Source organism: Sylvia atricapilla, chromosome 6 (genome assembly GCF_009819655.1).
Source record: "Sylvia atricapilla isolate bSylAtr1 chromosome 6, bSylAtr1.pri, whole genome shotgun sequence".
In the NCBI taxonomy this organism is placed as follows: domain Eukaryota; kingdom Metazoa; phylum Chordata; class Aves; order Passeriformes; family Sylviidae; genus Sylvia; species Sylvia atricapilla.
Window position 1 is genome coordinate 19,376,386 of NC_089145.1, and position 19,322 is coordinate 19,395,707.

General features: G+C 40.9%; 1 protein-coding gene across 1 annotated transcript in view; it reads left to right on the forward strand.

Annotated features, from left to right (window-relative positions):
• LDLRAD3 (low density lipoprotein receptor class A domain containing 3) overlaps positions 1 to 19,322 on the forward strand; it is a 67,157-nt gene that overhangs the window by 14,739 nt on the left and 33,096 nt on the right. Inside the window, exons 2-3 of the mRNA XM_066321039.1 lie at positions 1,165 to 1,290; positions 3,641 to 3,775. Coding sequence (XP_066177136.1) covers positions 1,165 to 1,290; positions 3,641 to 3,775 — 261 coding nt within the window. The remainder of the gene's footprint in view (positions 1 to 1,164; positions 1,291 to 3,640; positions 3,776 to 19,322) is intronic.

Sequence of the window (19,322 nt, forward strand, 5' to 3'; positions counted from 1 at the left end):
CATAATTCTGATTGAAAACTACTATTGAAATGGAGAAAAATATGTAAGAGGAACTGCAATTTGATTTTGGAGGACAGTAAAGCCAGTGAGAATTACTGTAGTTGTGGTTTAAAACAATTTATATGCACTCTATTGAGTGATGGGAGAAGGCTTTGCTACAGCTGTACTTAGTAGACAATCCTGGAAGAGAGGATTCTTTCCAAATTAATGCTGTTTATCTCTATTAGATATACTTTTTTTTGTCTGCACACTGATAGTTGCTGACTTTGTCCTGGCCTTGTAAAACTGTGCAGGTTGGTGTATTGATGTGGCATAGGGCCACATCTTGCCTCTTACTGTGATACCAATCTGTCATGTTTCAAAACCTGTGAGTTGTAAGCACATCTTAGATTTGGTGTAGGAGTAGGAAACAAGCTGTGAATCTGACTTCTTTCCTGGTGTTCTCCCATCAGTGGCATTTCCACATTGCACCATACACACCTTCCTGCAGTTACCAGCACACTTCTCCTGCAGAAACTGTCTTTGTTTTAGAGGGGACTGTCTCAAGACTTCACTGTCCTGTGGTGTGGTCCATCAAGTCATGAGATAATTTGAAAAAGCAAAAATGTAACCATTTGTCTTGTAAAAATGCCTTTTTTTGTTTGGAGTTTTGGAGGGTTTTTTTGTTCTAGGCTGGTAATACCACAGGACTTAACCGGTGCTTGCCTTGAGCATCATGGTGAAACCATCTGCATTACTGTGGCTGAGGACAGTGTTCTCTTGCTATGAAGAGTTGCTGTGCAGTAAAGTAAAAAATATGTAGTGCTTGAGATCATAATGAAATTCTATAATCATGTGTTAAACATATTTTGATGTTAATTGTTTGTATTTAATGTTTTATGAATAGCTGTGCTGTGCAGCAGGAAATGCTGTGGTTCTTCTGCACCCAGTTTTATATAAATCATGTTGAATGGAGGCAGTGTTGTTTGAATTTGCAGCCTGAAAAATATTTTAATGAGGATCGCCTGCATTTCTCAGTCTCACAAAGACACTAATTTGCTTGGAAGGCACCTAACATCAGTGCCAACAGCACTGCATAGAGCATCCTTAACTCTACTGCTACAACAGGATTGCTAACCATTGTAAATTGCTTCCCTCACCTCTGCCACTTCTCTCTTCTCACAGCAAAAGCCAAATCCAAATGTGGTGCCACGTTCTTCCCCTGTGCCAGTGGGATCCACTGCATCATTGGCCGCTTCCGGTGCAACGGCTTCGAGGACTGTCCCGACGGCAGCGATGAGGAGAACTGCAGTAAGTGGGAGCCTGCTTGCAAGTGAGGGCACTGATGCTTATTTCAACTACTTGATGCTGCTTAGAAAGGAAATATTCTGTAGCCTTTGGTTTCTGAGTCAAGCATTCTCCCTGTCATTGATGATCCTTGGCTTTTCACTTCATGAAAATGAGTCTGGCTTCAGTTTTTTTTTAAGGTCCATTTCAGTCTTGCTTTGTATATAATGCCTGTATGATACTTCAAGCACCTGGAATGAGTTTTAAGCTGCATGTTTGTTTTGAACACATTCTCTGTACTCAGATTGGACAAATATTAAATATGAATTGAATTGTTCCATTTTTTATTTGCCTGTTTCTTGTCACTGAAGAATATGATGCATTTGGTCATCAGTACATCTGGGTTGTCTGTTTCTACATGTTCTCAAACAAAAAAAAGAGGCAAATAATGGCATATTTAGTGGAACAGGTTCTTGGAAGGAGAGGCAGGTTCTTGAAGCCAGACATGCCTGCCAATGCACAGCAGCAGGGAAGTTGTAACAGAGAGATGATCTGAAGTACTGCTTGTTTCGGGCTAAACCCTCTGCGTGTGGCTGCACAGATCCATTTGTATCTGTAAGTCTAGCAGGGATATGTCATAGCAGTAGGGAAAAGCTATGTTGAATCCAGCAGCTCTGTTGTTACTATCAAGAGCTGGTAAAAACATGGGTCTCTAGGTGAAAGCTTGAAGCAAAATACTTGCTCACTCTCCTGTCAGAGACATGCTGAGCTTTTGTTTTCAATGACTTTTAAAGGTCAGGAGGAGGACAACAGACAGCAGTTTTCAAAGATAACAGAAGGGGCAATCTTTAGAGTGATCTATCACTGTCGGCTTCATGGAGGACTTGCCTTTCTTGTTGGTGTTTGGTGTGCTTTCCCCCACAGCAAGAACCTCTCTTAAGGTGGCATCTGTTGTTGTCCTGCTGCAAGGACTGTGTCAGTTCTTCTGTGGACAAAGTGAAGCTAGAGAAGCACTGAAGGCTAAGGAAATTGCTCTGGGTTATGCTTGAACAAGTGGACTAAAAATAAGTTTTGACAAAAGTGCTTTGAATATCCTTAAGGTGGTGGAGTGACAAATGGCAGGTCTCAATTGAAGGTGCATCAGCTTATGGAGTGCATTAGGAAGGACACAATTTCCCGTGAGCTTGTAGAGTGTAGCTCCAGTGGGACCTTACAACTGATGCTACTGTTCTCCCCATTATTCTATGCCAGTGAGGCACTTTTTTAAAATGTCTAAATATCTAGTTACTGCTTATGAAGAGGAACAACCATGTGGATTCTAAGGTGGCCTCAAAAATCAATGTCGTATGCATGTGCAGCAGTGTCTAACCAAAGGAGTTGGTTTAGCATGTTTTTGCTAAACAAGCTCTTGAGGAGCTGGAGAAATTTGGAGTGGTTGCTATTTGTCCTGCAGGTTCTATGCAGGGCAGACTTGCAAGTTTGTTTTTTTTTTTTTTTTAAACTCTTTAAATGTAGCCCTTACTTTAAAGAATAAAAAATGAAAGCCAGTTAGTATTTGGAAACTGTAAATTGTTATTGTGGCAGAGAAGCAGTTTGAAGTACACAGGGCATCTAAGCAGCCTTTTTTAGATTTTCAATTGGAAAGTTGCATTCTGTTTCAGTCACCCAATTACCAAATATAGTTTAGAGTTCAGAGAAGAGGCCGAAAAGTATTCAGGGACATAGATTGATTTATGAGCAGATTAAAACCAGGTAAATTATGCATATCTCAGCTAAGTGATGACTGTGTTGAAGGATATGGTTCTATATGATGTATATGAAGGATGCAAACATTGTTCCTTAAAAAGGAGTTGAAATTCAAACAGTGGGAGGCTGAGAGATTTCAACATTTGCAGTTGTATCAATTCAAAATAGTGAGGAGAATGGGGAAAGAGAATTAGAGGTAAATAAACCACTGCCTGGCAGTTCTCAGTCAGAATTGTTGTCTTATAATATGAAACTTCAGCTAAACTGAGTCTTCTGTAATGGGAATCAACAGGCAGTGTTTATGGTAGGCAGTTCTACCCTCCATATGTCTTCAGTGTGAGCAAATGTGGAACAGTGATCATGACTGGGCTCTCATGAAAATGAACAGAAGGCTTATCACAACTGTGGGTGGGCTAAATCTCTGCTAATTGTAATGAATCTTGCATAAATTAGAAGTTTCAGCTCTCCCTAGTTAGAGAGCCAGGGCTGGTTTGATTGCCAAGTTACTCCCACATACTGAGCGAATTGACCAGCTGTTGAGTTGTGACCTCTGGTTGATGCTTATCAGCTATTTAAATGCCTGGGCAAGAGAATTCCTCATGAAAGGTCTCACTTTCTCTTTTTGCAGCAGCAAATCCCTTGCTTTGCTCTACTGCCCGATTCCACTGTAAAAATGGCCTTTGCATTGATAAAAGCTTTGTGTGCGACAGTCAAAATAACTGCCAGGACAACAGCGATGAAGAAAGCTGCGAAAGCCCTCAAGGTAGGCACAGGGGTTTTATTCTCTTCTGCAATATTACACCAACTCAACACAGAACAGGCTCAGCAGAAAATATGGTTCTATTGGCTTGCTCTGTGTTGGCTAGCACTGCAGATAGTGAGAGTGAAATGTGTAGAGAGTGTGCACATGCATACATTGCATTCTCAGTGCTCAGAAGAGTGGTATCCTTTTCAGGTTAGTAAAAACACACTTTTGCAGGAAGCACTTGTAATCTGTGATCCAGTGCTCACTGAAGTTGCTGGGAATCCATTTAGTACTTCTGTGAGATGGACTGAGCACAGGGGGATTGATAGTAAAACCTGAGTTGGAAGTGAATCTGTCTGTTTACCAGATGAGTAAATCTTGTATATGCTTAAAGTTATAGATCTTCATTGCTCAGTTAGCTTCTGAAAGACATGTTTAACTGCAGGGCAGGTCTACAGTGAAAGCATTTATTCCTACCCTTCCCCTGAAGACAGGGAAGAAAAATTTTATTTGACAGTTGTTGTGCACTGAATCTTGGGACAATCTCAAAACACAGTGACATTTTTGGTTTTTTTTAACCTCATATCATATAAGTCTACAGGTAATGCTTCTCGGTTTTGTTTTCTGTAACTTAATACCACAGTATTTTATAAAACATGAAGTATATATGAATTACCTGAGGTTAACAATGTGTTGGACATCTGCTGCTAAACATTTTAATGTCTGAATTACTACCGAGAAACCAGAGTTGAAAACCAACAGGAGATGGTGAATATTTTCAGGGGAGATGTGGTGTGCTTCAGTCTATAGGAAGCAGAACCGATGAAGAGAGATAAAGCAGCATATGAAGGAAGCTGTAATTAGTGAAATTGAAGGAGAATTACTTTACCTGCACTGATGAATTAGTCCTTTGTGTAAAGTAAAATAATCCTGAGTTTAAGATGCTAATAAATATTCTCGACAACTCACAGAGAAAGAGGAAAACACACAGCAATGCCAACAAAACAGGGTTTATAACAGTGGTGTGTGACAGTCTCTTCTGTGTCATACCTCTGCCTAACCTATGAGGTCTCTCCTTGGTGCCACTTATAAAGGTTGGAGGGGTCATCTTGGTAACTCTTCTGCGTGCTGAGGTCATCCCAGGCTGGGAATGTAGCTGTGGTCGGATCAGAGCCTTGGGAAGGGTCTGGCCTGGCCCTGCTCTCTGTTGGGAGCAGGACAAAAGGGCTGCCGAGGGCCCAGCGCGTGCCCAGGGCTGGACTGCTCTTCACAGCAGCTCTAAGGCAGCCTAATCAGATTAATGTGGGTGGTAAGACTTCTCTTGCTTTCTCTCTCTTTTTTTTGCTTCTGAAGCTTAAGGCAGCGGTGCTGTTCTCCTAGGCTGGGATGACTGCTTCCTCTGCAGATTAATTGGCTGGATTGCCTCCAGGTTGTTTGTTGTCATGACAATCTGCTTTTGGAACTGTCAGGCTCAAGAGAAGAAAAGAGCTGTATTTCATGAAGCTGTTACTTTTGTCTTCATATTTGGTCCTTCTGGAAATGTTAGATTAGTAAGAAGATAAGCACAGTCATTCTTTCTGATTATATGTGTGAAAGAGGCCCAGACAAGGAAGAAGGAACTGTCCCCATTAGGACAAGAACAGCCATAGTTGTGGGCTAATCTAAAAAAAACAATGGTCCAAGTATGAGGTTGAGAATGAGGAGTTCCTGAAGTGAAATGCTGGTTGTGGGGAGCCTGTGTAATTGGCTTTTCTCTTTGGCAGCTCAGAGCCTCCCTGAATGGTCGTTTCACCATCTGTAGGACAAGCTGGAAGTGGGTACCTGTCTTTCAAAGCTAGGATTAAAGCAGTGTGATGTGGTCAGCTGTCTGAATATAAATGACGATTCCCCATGGAGTTTGCAGCTATGGCTATGTCAGTCCTGGCTTGCAAACACATCAACTGCTTTGTGTTAATTAGGAATTAGATGCTACTGTGGACAGTCTTTAATTTCTCACAATTCTTTCTACAGCAGATTACTGTAATTACAATGTGTTAATGTTAACACAGTACCCAAGAATCCTGGTCACTAACTAGAACTCAAGTGCTCTGGGTACTCAGGGACGGAGCACAGCAAATCTATAGGGTGTTATAAAATGAGGATAGAGGGGTTTCTTCCCACTGGCAATGTTATGTCAAATGTAGTAGCTTGAGTTCAGTGTAATTGAGTGTAATCTGACATATGAGATTGTGCTGTTTTTCTATCTGTGAATGTGTTGATTTAGAAGTAACTAAGCTTCTGAACTACTGCATGGTAGTGTCGTTATCACCATTTAACAGATGGGAGAGAGAGGGCATAGATCAGCTAAAGGAAATGCTCCCAGAGTGCCATCCTGGCTGGTAGGAGTAGAGCTTCAGCTGTGCTTGTCTGCTTCAGGGGCATGTCATTAGACTTAATCAATGTTTGCAAACTGTTTTGAGATACTATGATAACATGGGAAATAGAAGTGTGAATTATTAATTGACACTTTGCTCTCCTTCTGCTCTTGGGTATACTGACAAGCTTTTTAAATTATCACCTCTTCCTGCTCTTCCATGAACTTCAAAGGCCTCCTTTATCCTGCTGTCATTGCTACAAAGCTCCAGCAGCATATCAGTTTGGTTTGTTTCAGATACTCCTCCGTGCATAAGGATCTTTTCAGTCGAGAGGGGTCACTCTGCAGACTAGGAAAACAAGAGTGTGGCCTCCTACTGAAAAACATATTGACCCAGCTTTGACATGGAACACTTCAAAATGTGCCATCCTCAATGAATAACGGCTTTGCTAAGATGCTGCAATTTGAGATGAACCTGAAGATGTGCGTTTATAAAGATGAATTTTAGTCACAAATAAGAGCGGACTTATTTAAAAGGAGGGAGGGCCCCATGATTTAATTGTGAAAATGAGAGGAAGATCAAATTTCGGAGGACATTCCTTGCCTCCCTTCTTCTTACCACTTGTAACTGAGTGTTGTGTATTTTACAAAGGTTTATATGTCATGAGGAAAGTGTCAGATTAAAAAGCACCCAATTTAGCAACAAATCAAAGAATTCTTCTCTTAAGTCCTCGCAGAAGTTATCCGTAGCTCTTGTCACTGCCATGATAAACTTCAGAGCAATTCTTTTAATCCCAGTCCAGCTATATTTTGGTCATCTCAGTTTTTCAGCAGTGAAGTAGCATGGCAAAATATTTCCCTTAATCTGGAATGTGATGTATTCATTAAAGTATGTACTTGGGTTCTGGAACTGGATGGAGGATATAATTGCTTGGATTATCCACACCAGTCAAATATATGAATAACTTCAGAATCGTTCTTTCTAGGGTGTTACTCCAGGTTTAACAACACCAGCAGTGATCAGAAATTTCTGCTCCTTTTCAGTGTTTAATTGATATCAATTGAGAGCAAAGTTTCTCTCCCCCACACACTCTTCTCCTATGCCTCTATTTAGCTGACAGTGTGAATCTTAATCATTCATAGCATCTACTCTGGGTGTACTCCTCAGGCCTGTCTGTTGCTAGGGGGATTTCCTGTTCTGTGACAGGCATCCACTCAATTGGAAAGGAATTACTCCTCCTCAGTATCTTCCAACAACCATGTAAATTTGTTCAGCTCAAGGACTGTGTTTAATTTATTCTCTTAATTGGTTTGGGTTTTTTTTAGTCTAAATGTGTCCTCACAGTGCTTCTTTTCCTCCATTTTGTACTTTTAGTTTAGAAGACTCCAACGTAACAAAAGTGTACTGGGTAATTTAATTCAAACCCGTTTTTCTTTCATGGTCCTTCTTTTCTTTCCATCTAAGTTGCTAAATACCTTTACTAGCTTTAACCCCGTTGCTTAGGAAAGGGAGTTTTATTGCATCTAGTCTGTACTCAATCTGTCTGCTGCTGTAAAGAGAGACCCTTCAGTAATATTCCTGAAATTCTAGCTCTGCAGTTGTTTGTAAACCGTACCATTATGGTCAAGTTATAAACCAAATGTTTTGCAAGTGTTCAGAAGTTAATTCTTGTCCTGTCTTTGGTAATGTCCACTGCTGTCTGTGTGGATACCTCCTCCTTTTATTTTTTCCATATCTTTTAATTGAATTTGCATTAGGATTTTTATATACCCCAGTATTCTAAAACAGATTTAGAAGCATGCACAATTTTAGAAGTCTCAGCTCTTTTCTCTGAGGCATTTATAAATTGCCTATACAAAACTTGTCAGCAAAGTAACACAAAAAAATCTGACCCTGTGTCAAATAAGAGGAAAATCATTCAAAATGTTGACTTCTTAAAATGATTTTTGTGATAATATATGAATTCTGTAATGATAATTTCTGAGGATTAAGTTATAGGACAAGCTGGAAGTGGGCTAGCTGTAGAGGTAAGCACCAAGGCCATTGCTAATGTTTGCATGATTGAGTTGTGTAGGTGTATCTGCGGACGGCTGGGACAAGGAATTCTGCCAATCTGTATATTCTAGAACATGTGGGTTTATTGCAAGGGTCGTGGGTAAAAAGGCCTTGCCTTCAGCCACCAGCCTCGGCTGAAGGGCAGTCCCAAAGAGAGAGGGAGAAAGAACAGGAGGGTATGAGCTAAGTAAGAAGGGAGCGAGAGAGCAAAGTGGCAGTGGGGAAGACAGCAGGAGAGAGCAAGAGTAGGGGAAGAGGAAGGGTGAGAGCGAGCTAAGAGCAGCGGGAAGGAGAGGAGGAAGAGGTAAGAGAGCGAGGTCTTTGTTACAATACATTATATCTCCTTTTGTGATGAATATTCTAATTTACAGTGACCAACCAACACAAGACACAAAATCCTATAGAATCTACATACAGCCTATAAGAACTACTACATTACCATACTGTGTTATATTTTAAACTCTAAAAACTACTCTTTAAACTTCTGGTTTGCTACATTGACCTTTGGATCCCTTAGCCAGCAGAAAGGGGTTTGCTCAATCAAAAGGGGTTCTCTTCAGCTAGCTAGACCATTGTTTTCAGGTTATATAGTAACTAAGACTCAGTATCTTACAACTCAAAGTAAGCTTTCATTTCTATCCCAATTATAGGTTTCATATTTTCAGAATCTTTTGCTAAGCAATCATATTTATAAGGTTTCCCTGATTCATCTTCCCCAACAGTTGCAATGCAAAGTGGGGTTTAGTGACAGCTAAGTGGGACAGACACTCTAAATTTCAATGAAATACCACAAAACCTAATTTATGAAACACAAATGGCTCCCAGAACATCCCACTCCGTATGGAGCTTGTAACCAGCCCTTCGCACGTGGTAAATTGAAATTCTGAAGTTCCCAAATGCTCTGGTATCACTTAAACATCCCAAGGCTTTGTAGTCTGATCTATCTGTATACAGGATTTTATTGAGTCTCTCTGACTCATTATTGTCTCAGTCTGTAAACTGAAGCTCAACTTGCAATTATTGTGCATAATCTTAGCCCAGATTCAGCCTGCAGCAGGAATTTAATACTCAAAGGCAGACTGAATAGAAGCAGAAACATAAGGAAGGATACAAATAAAATGTCACTGAATGTTTTATTAAATGAAGGCTTTGCCTGACCATATTTAGCTCTCTAATATCCTTCTTTTGTAATACTTGCTAGATGGAAATGGTTTTGTTAGCTGTGAATTTTTTCTTTCATATGTTCCTCCATTCCCTGAATCTATGCTTCCTCTTCTTCCCTTTTGTCCTCCTCAAAAGATTATTTATTTCAGAGGGTTCTTGTAAAGAAAAAAATGGATTCATCTGCATGGGGACTTTCAGGTAAGGTGAGCTACAGGATGCAGATGTTCATGTAGTTGGTACTGACCTTTCAGGTGACTGGTGAGTTCATCTCTGTGTTAATTTCGACAGCATGAGGACTCTGGTCTGTGCTGCTTCCCAGGGCAGGCCATCATTTGTGAAATGAATTGCTGATCACTTGATAAGAGCAACTGATAATAACCCAGGCATTAGTGTAGATGGGCCCAGACTCATTCAGAAACATGGTATCTTCTGAGTGGGATCCAGAGAGGAACTTTTACTTCACTGTGCATGGAGGCTTTGGAATCAGAGCAGTTTGAAATAGATGTGGGGAACTCAGAGGGAGGTCCAGACAGCTGGTACAAGTGAATTTGAGTTGCTGTGTCTCTCAGCTCAGGGAGCTTGTGAGTAAGACATGGTTTTGTTGCAGAACAAGCAATGTAGCTGAGGAATGTAGCTGAGGAGTAGTCTCCTTGTAGACCAGCATGTTGCTTCCACAGGCCTGTCATTTTGGCAGAATAGTAAAAGACATGCTGCCAAAATGTTATGCTGCCCCTGTTTGGAGAGCAGATGTTCTATTAAACTGTAATGTGGCAATAGACAAGCAATGACTTCAAGTCTTCAAATGGACAACAAACTTGTTTTAAAAGGTGTTTCTAGAACTGGGAAGTGTCCAGACTCTTCACCTAATCTCCTGCTCAGCTCACCTTTGGTGACTTCAAGCTCAAAGTTATCAGCAGATGATGACTTGACTACTTGACTACATAAAAATCAATTTTATTATCTAGGTCAACTCTTGTGTCGCTGGGAGTCACCGTGTATACCAACAGCTTTATCAGGGATAATAGGGAAGAAAAATAGGATCTGGCAACAATCATCTTGACCTGAAGGCAATTCCTTGAAGATAGTAAGGATGGAGAACTACCATTGTGCCTCCAGCTTGTGTTAAGTATGTTCTGTAGACAGATGTACTTAGGAAAGCCTTCCCTCAAGGCACAGCTCACTCCCATCATGGAAGTGCCAGTCTCACTGGAGTGCCTCATTGGACTTTTATTGTAATACCATGGTTTTCTATTTTGGTTGGTTGGTTGTTGTTGCTGGAACTGAAATTGCAGTTCTCAGGCTACTTACAGGAACAAGAGGTGTGGGAATGGTTTTCTTTCAAGTGGCTGATGAGAAGAGCTGGGAACTGAGCCTGAAAAGGCTTAGGGTCTTCTCACCTGTGCAGAGATGAAATGTGAGCTCTGAATGCTTGTGTTCAGATATTCTTACCTTCACATTGTGGCATTTATGTCTAATTAAAAGTTCCAGAAAGAGGTGATGACATGGATATCCAGTTTCATTGCCTGTGCTTCAAAAACATGTTATAAAATGTTACATTTGAGGAAGACAAGTGTAAAATAAAAGACATTCTTTTTCCCCATTGATCGTGAATCTCGTTAAATTATATCTTGAGCTCCCATTAGTAAAAATAAATAAGTTCCTGTGAAATACATTTTCCACAAGTTTATAACATCATGTTGGTGTTTGAAATACACTGTATGTATTGGCATGTCATGCCATGCCCTGGCTGCTGAATTGCATTAACTTTTCATTTATGTCAGTGTGACTTTATTGTGCAAAAGGCTCCTGTTGCTGGACTGTAGGTGCCAGACCCAAATCTTTTTGCTGTCACTGGAGGGAATCCAAATAAAAGGCACAGATGTTAATTTTTGACCTGCTGTGAAACAAAATCAGTTCCAGGTAAGGTGACCAAGTTCATTTTCTACTGTTACTGTAGAAAATGATTATAGCATTTATATTTAAAATGAAACCTTCTGTTAGTGCAGTTTCAGTACAGGGAGAGTCTGTTTTTTGTTGGAAAATGGGAGTTGTCATAGCAAACGCATGCCACGGAAGAGCCTCAACAAAGGTTTCCTGGGTTAAGTACTGAAGAGACACTCTAGCTAGCAGAGTGGGAGTTAGCTTGGCTGTGTCTTGTGTTTCAGTTTTAACCCTCATTCATCAGACTGGCCTGCCCCAACCTGTAATTCTACTTTCAAGCCCAGCTGGGAGCTGGTCTGCATGGCTCTCCCATCAGGTCTGGCCCCATCACCCTGCACTTTTAGTTAAACCTTGCTGTTTAGCCTGATTATCAACATTAATCTCAGGTAAGTAATAATGCTTTAGCCTAAATCTAGCTTTGAGACCTGTGTGCATTAACCAGGTCAGCAAAAAGTGTGAGGTTAATTTATGCTTCAGTGCCTTTGTTAATCTTGGTCTGGCATTGTCATGTCTGTAACCACTGCTTAGAAGTGATTTCCCAAGATGAATTATTGAGGAAGGTGTCTGCATTAAGCAGTTGGCACTGGGACTTGGGCAGAGAGCACCACCGTCCCTTTCTTTTCAGGAGTTGGACTGGTTTTTTGTGCAGCATTGGGATTGGCAAGAAGACCAGTTTTGTTGCATGTTTGTGTGGGGAAAAACAGATCTCAGCTACTTGAGTGTCAGACTTTGGGATAGGTTTTTTTTATTTTGGTTTGACTTTTTTCCACCTGCAACTGCCAACAAGTTGGAAGATGTGGTTCCTAAAATGTCAGGATGCAACTCTGTCCCCAGCTGTAACTAGTTTTCCGAGTGGTTAAAATCTCTATCTTTTCACTACTTTAGGTGTATCTGGGAATAATTAGTAGCATGTGAGCTCTGTCAAAGCTCGTTTGTGTGTTCTGGCACAAAACTAAAGCCACAAGCAGAGCCAACATGGCCAGGTGTAAAAGGATCTCCATTCAGATTCTGTAGCAGTTTAGTACATAGCTAATTATGTGATTGACCTAAAGCAGTATGTTTTCAGTGTAGACAGTCTTGTAGAGTAGGGTTACCAAACTCTGCTGAGAAGTTTTACTGACATTTGCCCAACAAGAGTATATGCAGTGACTCCAGGTCAGCCAGATGTCCCTTTAGCTAGAATCTGTGCTGCTGCAGTGCACTGGTTTGTAGGAAGGAGAGCAGGTAGAAATGCAGAATTGTCCCCAGAAATGTAGGTGATCCCATGACTGCAGTACTTCAACAGCCCTCGGCAGTTTGTGTCTATTACTTTGAGAAATCCTTGTTTTGGGTAATTATTGTTTTTCTCTAAGTGGTTTGAATTTACTGTGCTAGCATAGCTGCAGTTTTATTCTGCCTTACAGAAAATATGATTTTATATCATCCTATAGGACAAATAAAGGTATGGGGGATACTGAATTGCTGAGATGTTATTAATGTCAAGGTTGCATCTACCAGATCTTACTGATCTTCATGCCCACTCCTTCCAAATGCTGGTCCCAGCCAGGTCAATGGAAGCATTAACTTTCTGTAGCTGAAGCTAAAAGCATTTGTTTCTTTATTGTAGATCACACTTCAGTTGCTATGCCAGTGTGCTGTATTCACTGTGAAGCACAAATTGCTTGAGGGTGACTTTAAAGCCCAAGCAAGTTGCCAGCCAGGGTTCAAGGGAAAGTTATTTCATACTGCTTGATCTAAAACTAGCAAATGAAACTTATTAAGTAAGTGGATTATCATGAAAAAGAAAGTTTCTTGCCAGGCTTTAGATTAAGCTGAAATTCATCCTCAGCCAAGCATTTCAGTACCTGTAAGTGTGTGAAGGATGAGGCTGTTGAATTCTAGATTTTCCTTCTTTGCTGCTCTTGCATTAAAACTTGTGTCCCAGACTCTGATCAGGCTTCCTTGCAAAGCTGGGAACTGCAGTGGATTTTCATCTACGTGATGAAAATTGTGTAGTAATGAAAGACATCACACCAGTATTTAGTCTTCATGCTGTTCCCTGAGCTTGCCAAGGTAACTCATGCCTCCATCACACATTACTAGAATTTTGGTGCTAATTTGCTGTAAAGCATTGTGTTAAAAAATCCATATTTATGAGGCATGTTAAAACATAAAGTAATTATATGGTTTTCAATTACATAAACATCAACATGCAATGTGAATTAGAAGCTGAATAATTAATTTTCTGTTTATTTGTAATATAGAGTCTTTGTAAACAGTAAAACCTGTAGAACAGAGGAGTGTGAAGGGTATAGTGCCATAAAGTGCTTTTAGCGTCTCTGTTCAAGGTCAGTTCAGCTGTCAAAACAGGTATGGGCTATTAAGGAAGGTCACAACCTGATGAGTGGGAGGCATTGAGTTCAGAACTCCTGTTGATACGTATGCCCTGTGATTAAATAGTGTTTCCATTAAAATGGGTGAAGGCAGGGATGCTTAGGAGTGGCTGTTCATATGTCTGAGCACAAAGGTGGCAGCAGCTGGAGCTGCCTGATGCTCACTGCTACTGGTGTGGTATATAACCTTGGGCAGTTTGGGTTGTGTGCCTCATCTCTATTTTGCATGGGAAAAATACCAAACTTTTAACTTTTGAAAGGTGTCTAAAAGATTATTAAGTCATTTGAAGAAAATAACTATGATTAATTGCTTCTGAATATTGTCAGTCACCTGCAGTGCACCAGCCAGTCACTGTGGGGTCTTGGTTGTTGGTGCTGAAGTACATCCTCTGAAGCTTCAAAGCAGAAGCTTTCAAAGCTTCATTTATTCTAACAGCATTATTGTACTACAGTAAATGCAATGATTACCAAGTTCTTAAGTGGAAATAATTTTGAGGATTTGGTGTTTTTGTTAAGAGGTTAGGAAATGTGTTACGCTGCACTAAAACCTGTGGGAATTAAAAACTAACTTGTTCCATTTGTTCAAGTGTTTTTTTGTAGATTGTCATTTCCCTCTCCCTACTTCATGCTGAAGCAAACACCAGCCTTGATTTAGTGATGGCTGTCAGGAAAACACTTCCAGACTTTTTGAGGTGGTTTTTCCCTGGCAAAACAGTGCTTATGGTTCTCTTCTCTGCAGAAGACTAATTTGTGCTGCAGTGCAAATTCTAGACCTCAGAGGTTTCCTGAACTAAAATTTGAACTGTTCTGTTAGACAACTGTGAAGTCCATGGTGGCTGGAGCCTGGCTTACAGGTTTGTGAGGATGTGGTTTTGAGTTGGTTTGAGGGAAAGGGAACATTATGTGCAATTAAAATGGAAGCTCTGCAAGATGTCTTGTGCTGATACTTGTAAGAAACCATAGTTGTGGAATACTGTATGGAAATATTGCATGGGTCCTTACAGTAAGTGACCATCAAATTTTATTTTGTTTTTTCATACTCTAGAATTAGAAAACAATAAGTATGTGACTTCAGCAATGTAATGCCGTGAGGGAAGTAGTATCCTTGCTTAGAAACTGGTCAACTGTGATCAACCACGAAAAGGGGGATGAGAAGACCATATGTTCCATTCAAAACTGAACAAATGCCAGGTTGATTTTCTTTGTTGTTTCTGCTTGCTATTAAAGCTGAATTTGTCTCACCAGGTTGGAGCAGATGTGTTGGGGATAGGTTCTATAGAGAGTTTCTTCAGACAGGGCTCAGGCAGCAGAGTGGCTACAGCAGGAACGAGAGGATGGAAGCACTGTTGTGGCAAAAGATGAGGCCTGGTGGTAGTGAGCAGAGCTCACTGTGCAAATAGTTGCTGCACATCACAGGTAGAGGCTTAAGCCATGCTCTTACTTCGTGGTCTTTGGGAGTTTTTTAATTGCATTTTAGGAAAGGGTCATTTGGCCAGGGTCTTGTCAATGCTATTGTGTGGGAGGCAGCTCATATAATTAAGACTGAGGCAGTAGCAACCTGCTGTTCATATGCACACACTACCAGTTTTGTGATGAATTAGCTGCCAAGGTTTATAATTCTGAGCCCAAATTCTTGTTTTTTTCATTGAGCTTACAGCACAAGTGTGATTGAATCACTCACTGAGTGTTTGTAGAAGCCACTGCTGGCCTCTCCCTTGTTTTCCAGACTACCTTTTGCACCCCTTGATATGTAAATCCCAGTTGATGGTTAGTTGGCAGCCATATGAGATCAGGTTCTATCCATGACTGATAATTGCAAGAAAACATTCAGGGAGTGCCTTCCTGGCCAAGGTGGATGTAATTCAAGACTCTGGATGTGAAGGAGCGCTGGCTGGGAGTGCCTGAGGAAACGTGCAGATGTGGTGTTGTGAGTCCACATTTTGGAGACAGATCCCAGCAGATGCCTCTGCAAGCTGTATGACCTGTCTGAGGTGGAAACCAAGCACATGGAAAAACACTGTGCAATGAGTTAACCTTTGAATAATGAATTTCCCAGCAAGATATCGGAATGCTTTTGGTTTGTGTCTTTCTTACCTGTACATCAGCAATATGGTCAGTCTTTCCAGAAAGCCTGGTATAAACACAGAGTAGAGGAAACATACTGAACCTGTTTCTCCTGTTTCTGTGCTCTTTCATTCATCGTTTCACCCTCACCATATTCTCTACTTCCCTTTATTAAGAAAACTCTTCAAGGGGAAAAATTAAGTAAAATTTGTGCTGCTTCCTCCCCTGCTTTGTTTTGCTTTGTTTTGATTTTTGGTGGGTGTTGTTGTTGTTGTTGTTTTGTTTTTTAGGTGGGTTTGGTTTTTTTTGTGGGTGGTTTTTTTTGTTTGTGTTTTTTGTTTGTTTTTTTGTTAATTGCCTGCTTTCCTGTAAGACATCAGGGGCATTTCTTCACTTATGTTTGTTTGCTTTGGTTTTTTTTCTTTCTTCAGATTTTGTATCTTGCTCTTTTGTCACATGTTTGCTTTTGGCTTTTCTGGATGTGCCAGACCAGGGGAGCTCTGCACTAAGCCATATCCAGACTTCACTCTACTACCTCTGATTAAAACATCACAAAGTTTTGTTGCCCTCTTCAGGTAAATCTCTCCTACACAATCATCATTCTTCTATTTCAGTGTCACTTGAAGGGGCAGGAGATCATCTAGGCTTAAAACATAAACAAATACAAGAAAACCCTCAAAACCCACAGGCAAGAGGAATCACACATCTCCCTGAGAAGACTGGGTGTATGTTCCTTTCTGTTCCATCTCTGGACCACATCTCTTCTCTCCAATGTGATTGCCAGACGATGGCCTTCTACAAGAACATTGCCAGCTGGCTGTATTCATAGCAGTCATGTGTTTCTTTCAGCAAAGAATTTAAATTTAATTTAATTTAAATTTAGTGGTGTCTGCAGTTTACAATCAGGTGAGAAAAGGTGTCATTTTCTGCTCTGGTTGTGCTATAGCTGTTAGAACAGGAATTTCCTTTCTGCCTTTTTTTACCATATTATTTGTACTGCTTATATTTTATGGCCATGATTTGTAGCATGTGTCACAATTTCTCTGATCCTGCTAGCAGTTCCCTGCCTGTGGTTTGCTAGGTGGGGGCAGTGTCCTGATGCTTTTGACATGAGGTGTGTTTGTTGGCTGCAGGACCTTACCGTTGGACACTGGAACCAAGCTCTTGCAGTGGAAGGAGGTGGTGGGGGAAGTGTCTTGAAATAAGTTACTGCATTAAACATCTGCTAGAGGAGTAAGTTTCCACAAGAACTGGATTAATAGTTTGCTTCTGGAGTGTAAGCTGCAGGCAAGCCTTTGGCCAACCCCAGCCACGTGCAGCACACAGCAGCAAACGTGGCTTTGCAGAGGTTGGGGTGCAGAGCAGGAACTGTTGCCTGCTCATCCATTAAAAGGGAGGAGGGGGAGGAAGCCTTTGCAGCTGGGTTGAGTGCAGGCTGCTGCCAGCAGTTGTCTAGAAGCATTCCTCACTCCTGTGAGTTGTGTGAGTGATGCTTCAGAGAAAAATCTGCCCTGGCTTTTTTCAACCACAAGTCTTCGCCATACGTAACAGGGTGGAGTTCTGTGCTCTGTTCTTCCCCAAGTTTTTCATTTGTGGGAGATAGGGGAGGGAAAAAAGTTAGTCAGATTTCTTCAGTTTGTTCTTTTCCAGGGCTGCAGGACTGCCTCTCCAAAACCATTACTTTCCTCTTACGGCAGTTGCCTCTGGAATTGCCATCACATCATATTCTGTCTCTTCTCCTGATAGTTAGGACAGGCTTCTTTAGCTTCTTCCTTTTTCTTTCTTTTCTTTTCCATACCCTTTTCCATTCTACTTTTACTATGCAGTGAGAAAGCCAAGGAAAAGAGGAGGATGCTGCACACCTCTGTCCTTTTCACATTGAGAGAGGAATGTCTTTCTTTTATGTGTGCTATGGCTCTGTCCCAACAAGAAAGCCAAAACTTATGGAGTGGATTTTTTTTCTAAGTATGTTTAGGTGCATAAGTAAGGTAAACTTCTGGTAGGTTCTGCACTTTTAGACAAATTTGAAAAGATCACCCTTTTATATAATGTCAGTGTGGGTTTTCTTTAAAGGAGGTAAATAATGAAGCACCAAAGATAACTTAATACAAGCAAGGCCTCTCCCTGCTTGAAAGAATGCTGACTGGAGCAGATATCAGAGTCCTTATTTCCACTTATTTCCTTGTTAGAGGCTTCAAAAAGGATAACCATATCTAGACAATTCAGTTTGCCCTGTCCTGTACCACTCTGCTATGCTTTCCTCAGTCTAAGTTTCAAGGCCTCAGGCTATGAGGATTTAATTACTGTTTCTGGGGGATTGTTGTAACTGCAGCTCTCACAGGTTTTCCTGTTCTAACTTCACCTCTGCTCTAAAGCCAAGGAAAACTCAAGTGTTACATAGCCTATGTGGTTTCAGGGCCTCTACAGACATATAGTGCAGAATGACTCTTAACTTTTTCCTTTCCTTTGTCTTTTGCATCCAGAACAAACTCTGCAAATCTTAGATTTCCTGAATAGGAATTTATCTCAGTAGTTTTGGTCAAAACCGATGCTGAGATAAGTGAGGTTTGGGGGCTCACACTGGGCTGCTTCCACTCTTTCTGTGAACTGTACATTAAATGTGCTTCCTGCTTTTAATGAACACTCCATCCCAGCTGCATTTTTTTATTAAGGTCTCATGAAGCAGTTCTTGCTGAGTCTTGCTAAATAACTCTTGAGAGAAGATTCTCATTGTCCAGAGGTAGGATCATGTAGTGCTGAGCTTGTCTTTTAGCTTGTTACTTTTCCAGTGGTTAGATCAGCTGCATATAGGCCCATTTTGTCATTAGGAAGTTATTAAATTGCTGCCCTGTGGCTTCATATTCAAGCATCGACCTTTCTGTTGATGTTTTGTGCATGGTTCAACTTGGCCTGCTCTCATTCTGTCCTCTGCATTCTATCTGTTATGAGGGGTTTTTTTCCTGCAAGTTTTATGTGTTTGCATAGGTACTTCATTTCAGAGGAGTACAGGAGGGATACAGATGTTACGACTTCATTTTTTATTATTTATTATACTGTTTGGGCTTTTTTGATCTCTGGAACTCAAAACAATGATCAAACAGGGATTCTCTTTCATTTTTCTTGGCACTAGTTTCTCTCTCCATGGATGGAAGTGACTGAGGCTGATGTTCAGAGTCAGTGACTGGTAAATCACATGAATCCATCCTCAGTCCAGCTGGATTTATTACCAATTTATGTTTTTGCTAGATCTTAATTTCTAAACCTTACTTCTGCTGTACGTAGTTTACATTTAGTGTTTGAAACTGAAAGTGTATCTTGTGAGCTTGGGTGCTCACCAAAATACTTGAGTGTTTCCTCCTCCTTATTTAGCTTGTTCCTTGGGCAAGATCCAGTTCCAAGCCCTTGTCCCCTGCCTGGCTCAGGGAATGGCCTGGGCTTGTCGCAGAGAGGGAGCTCTGCCAGGTGTCCAGCTGCTGTGGGTAAAGGTAGCTCTGCTGCAGCTTCAGCAAGTGCTCAACAGCAACTGTTTTCTTAGGCACTTTCAAGCTGCATGAAAATTATTTCAGGCAGCAGAAAAGCATTTGTACTAGCCAAGTATTGCATGAAATGTCCTGA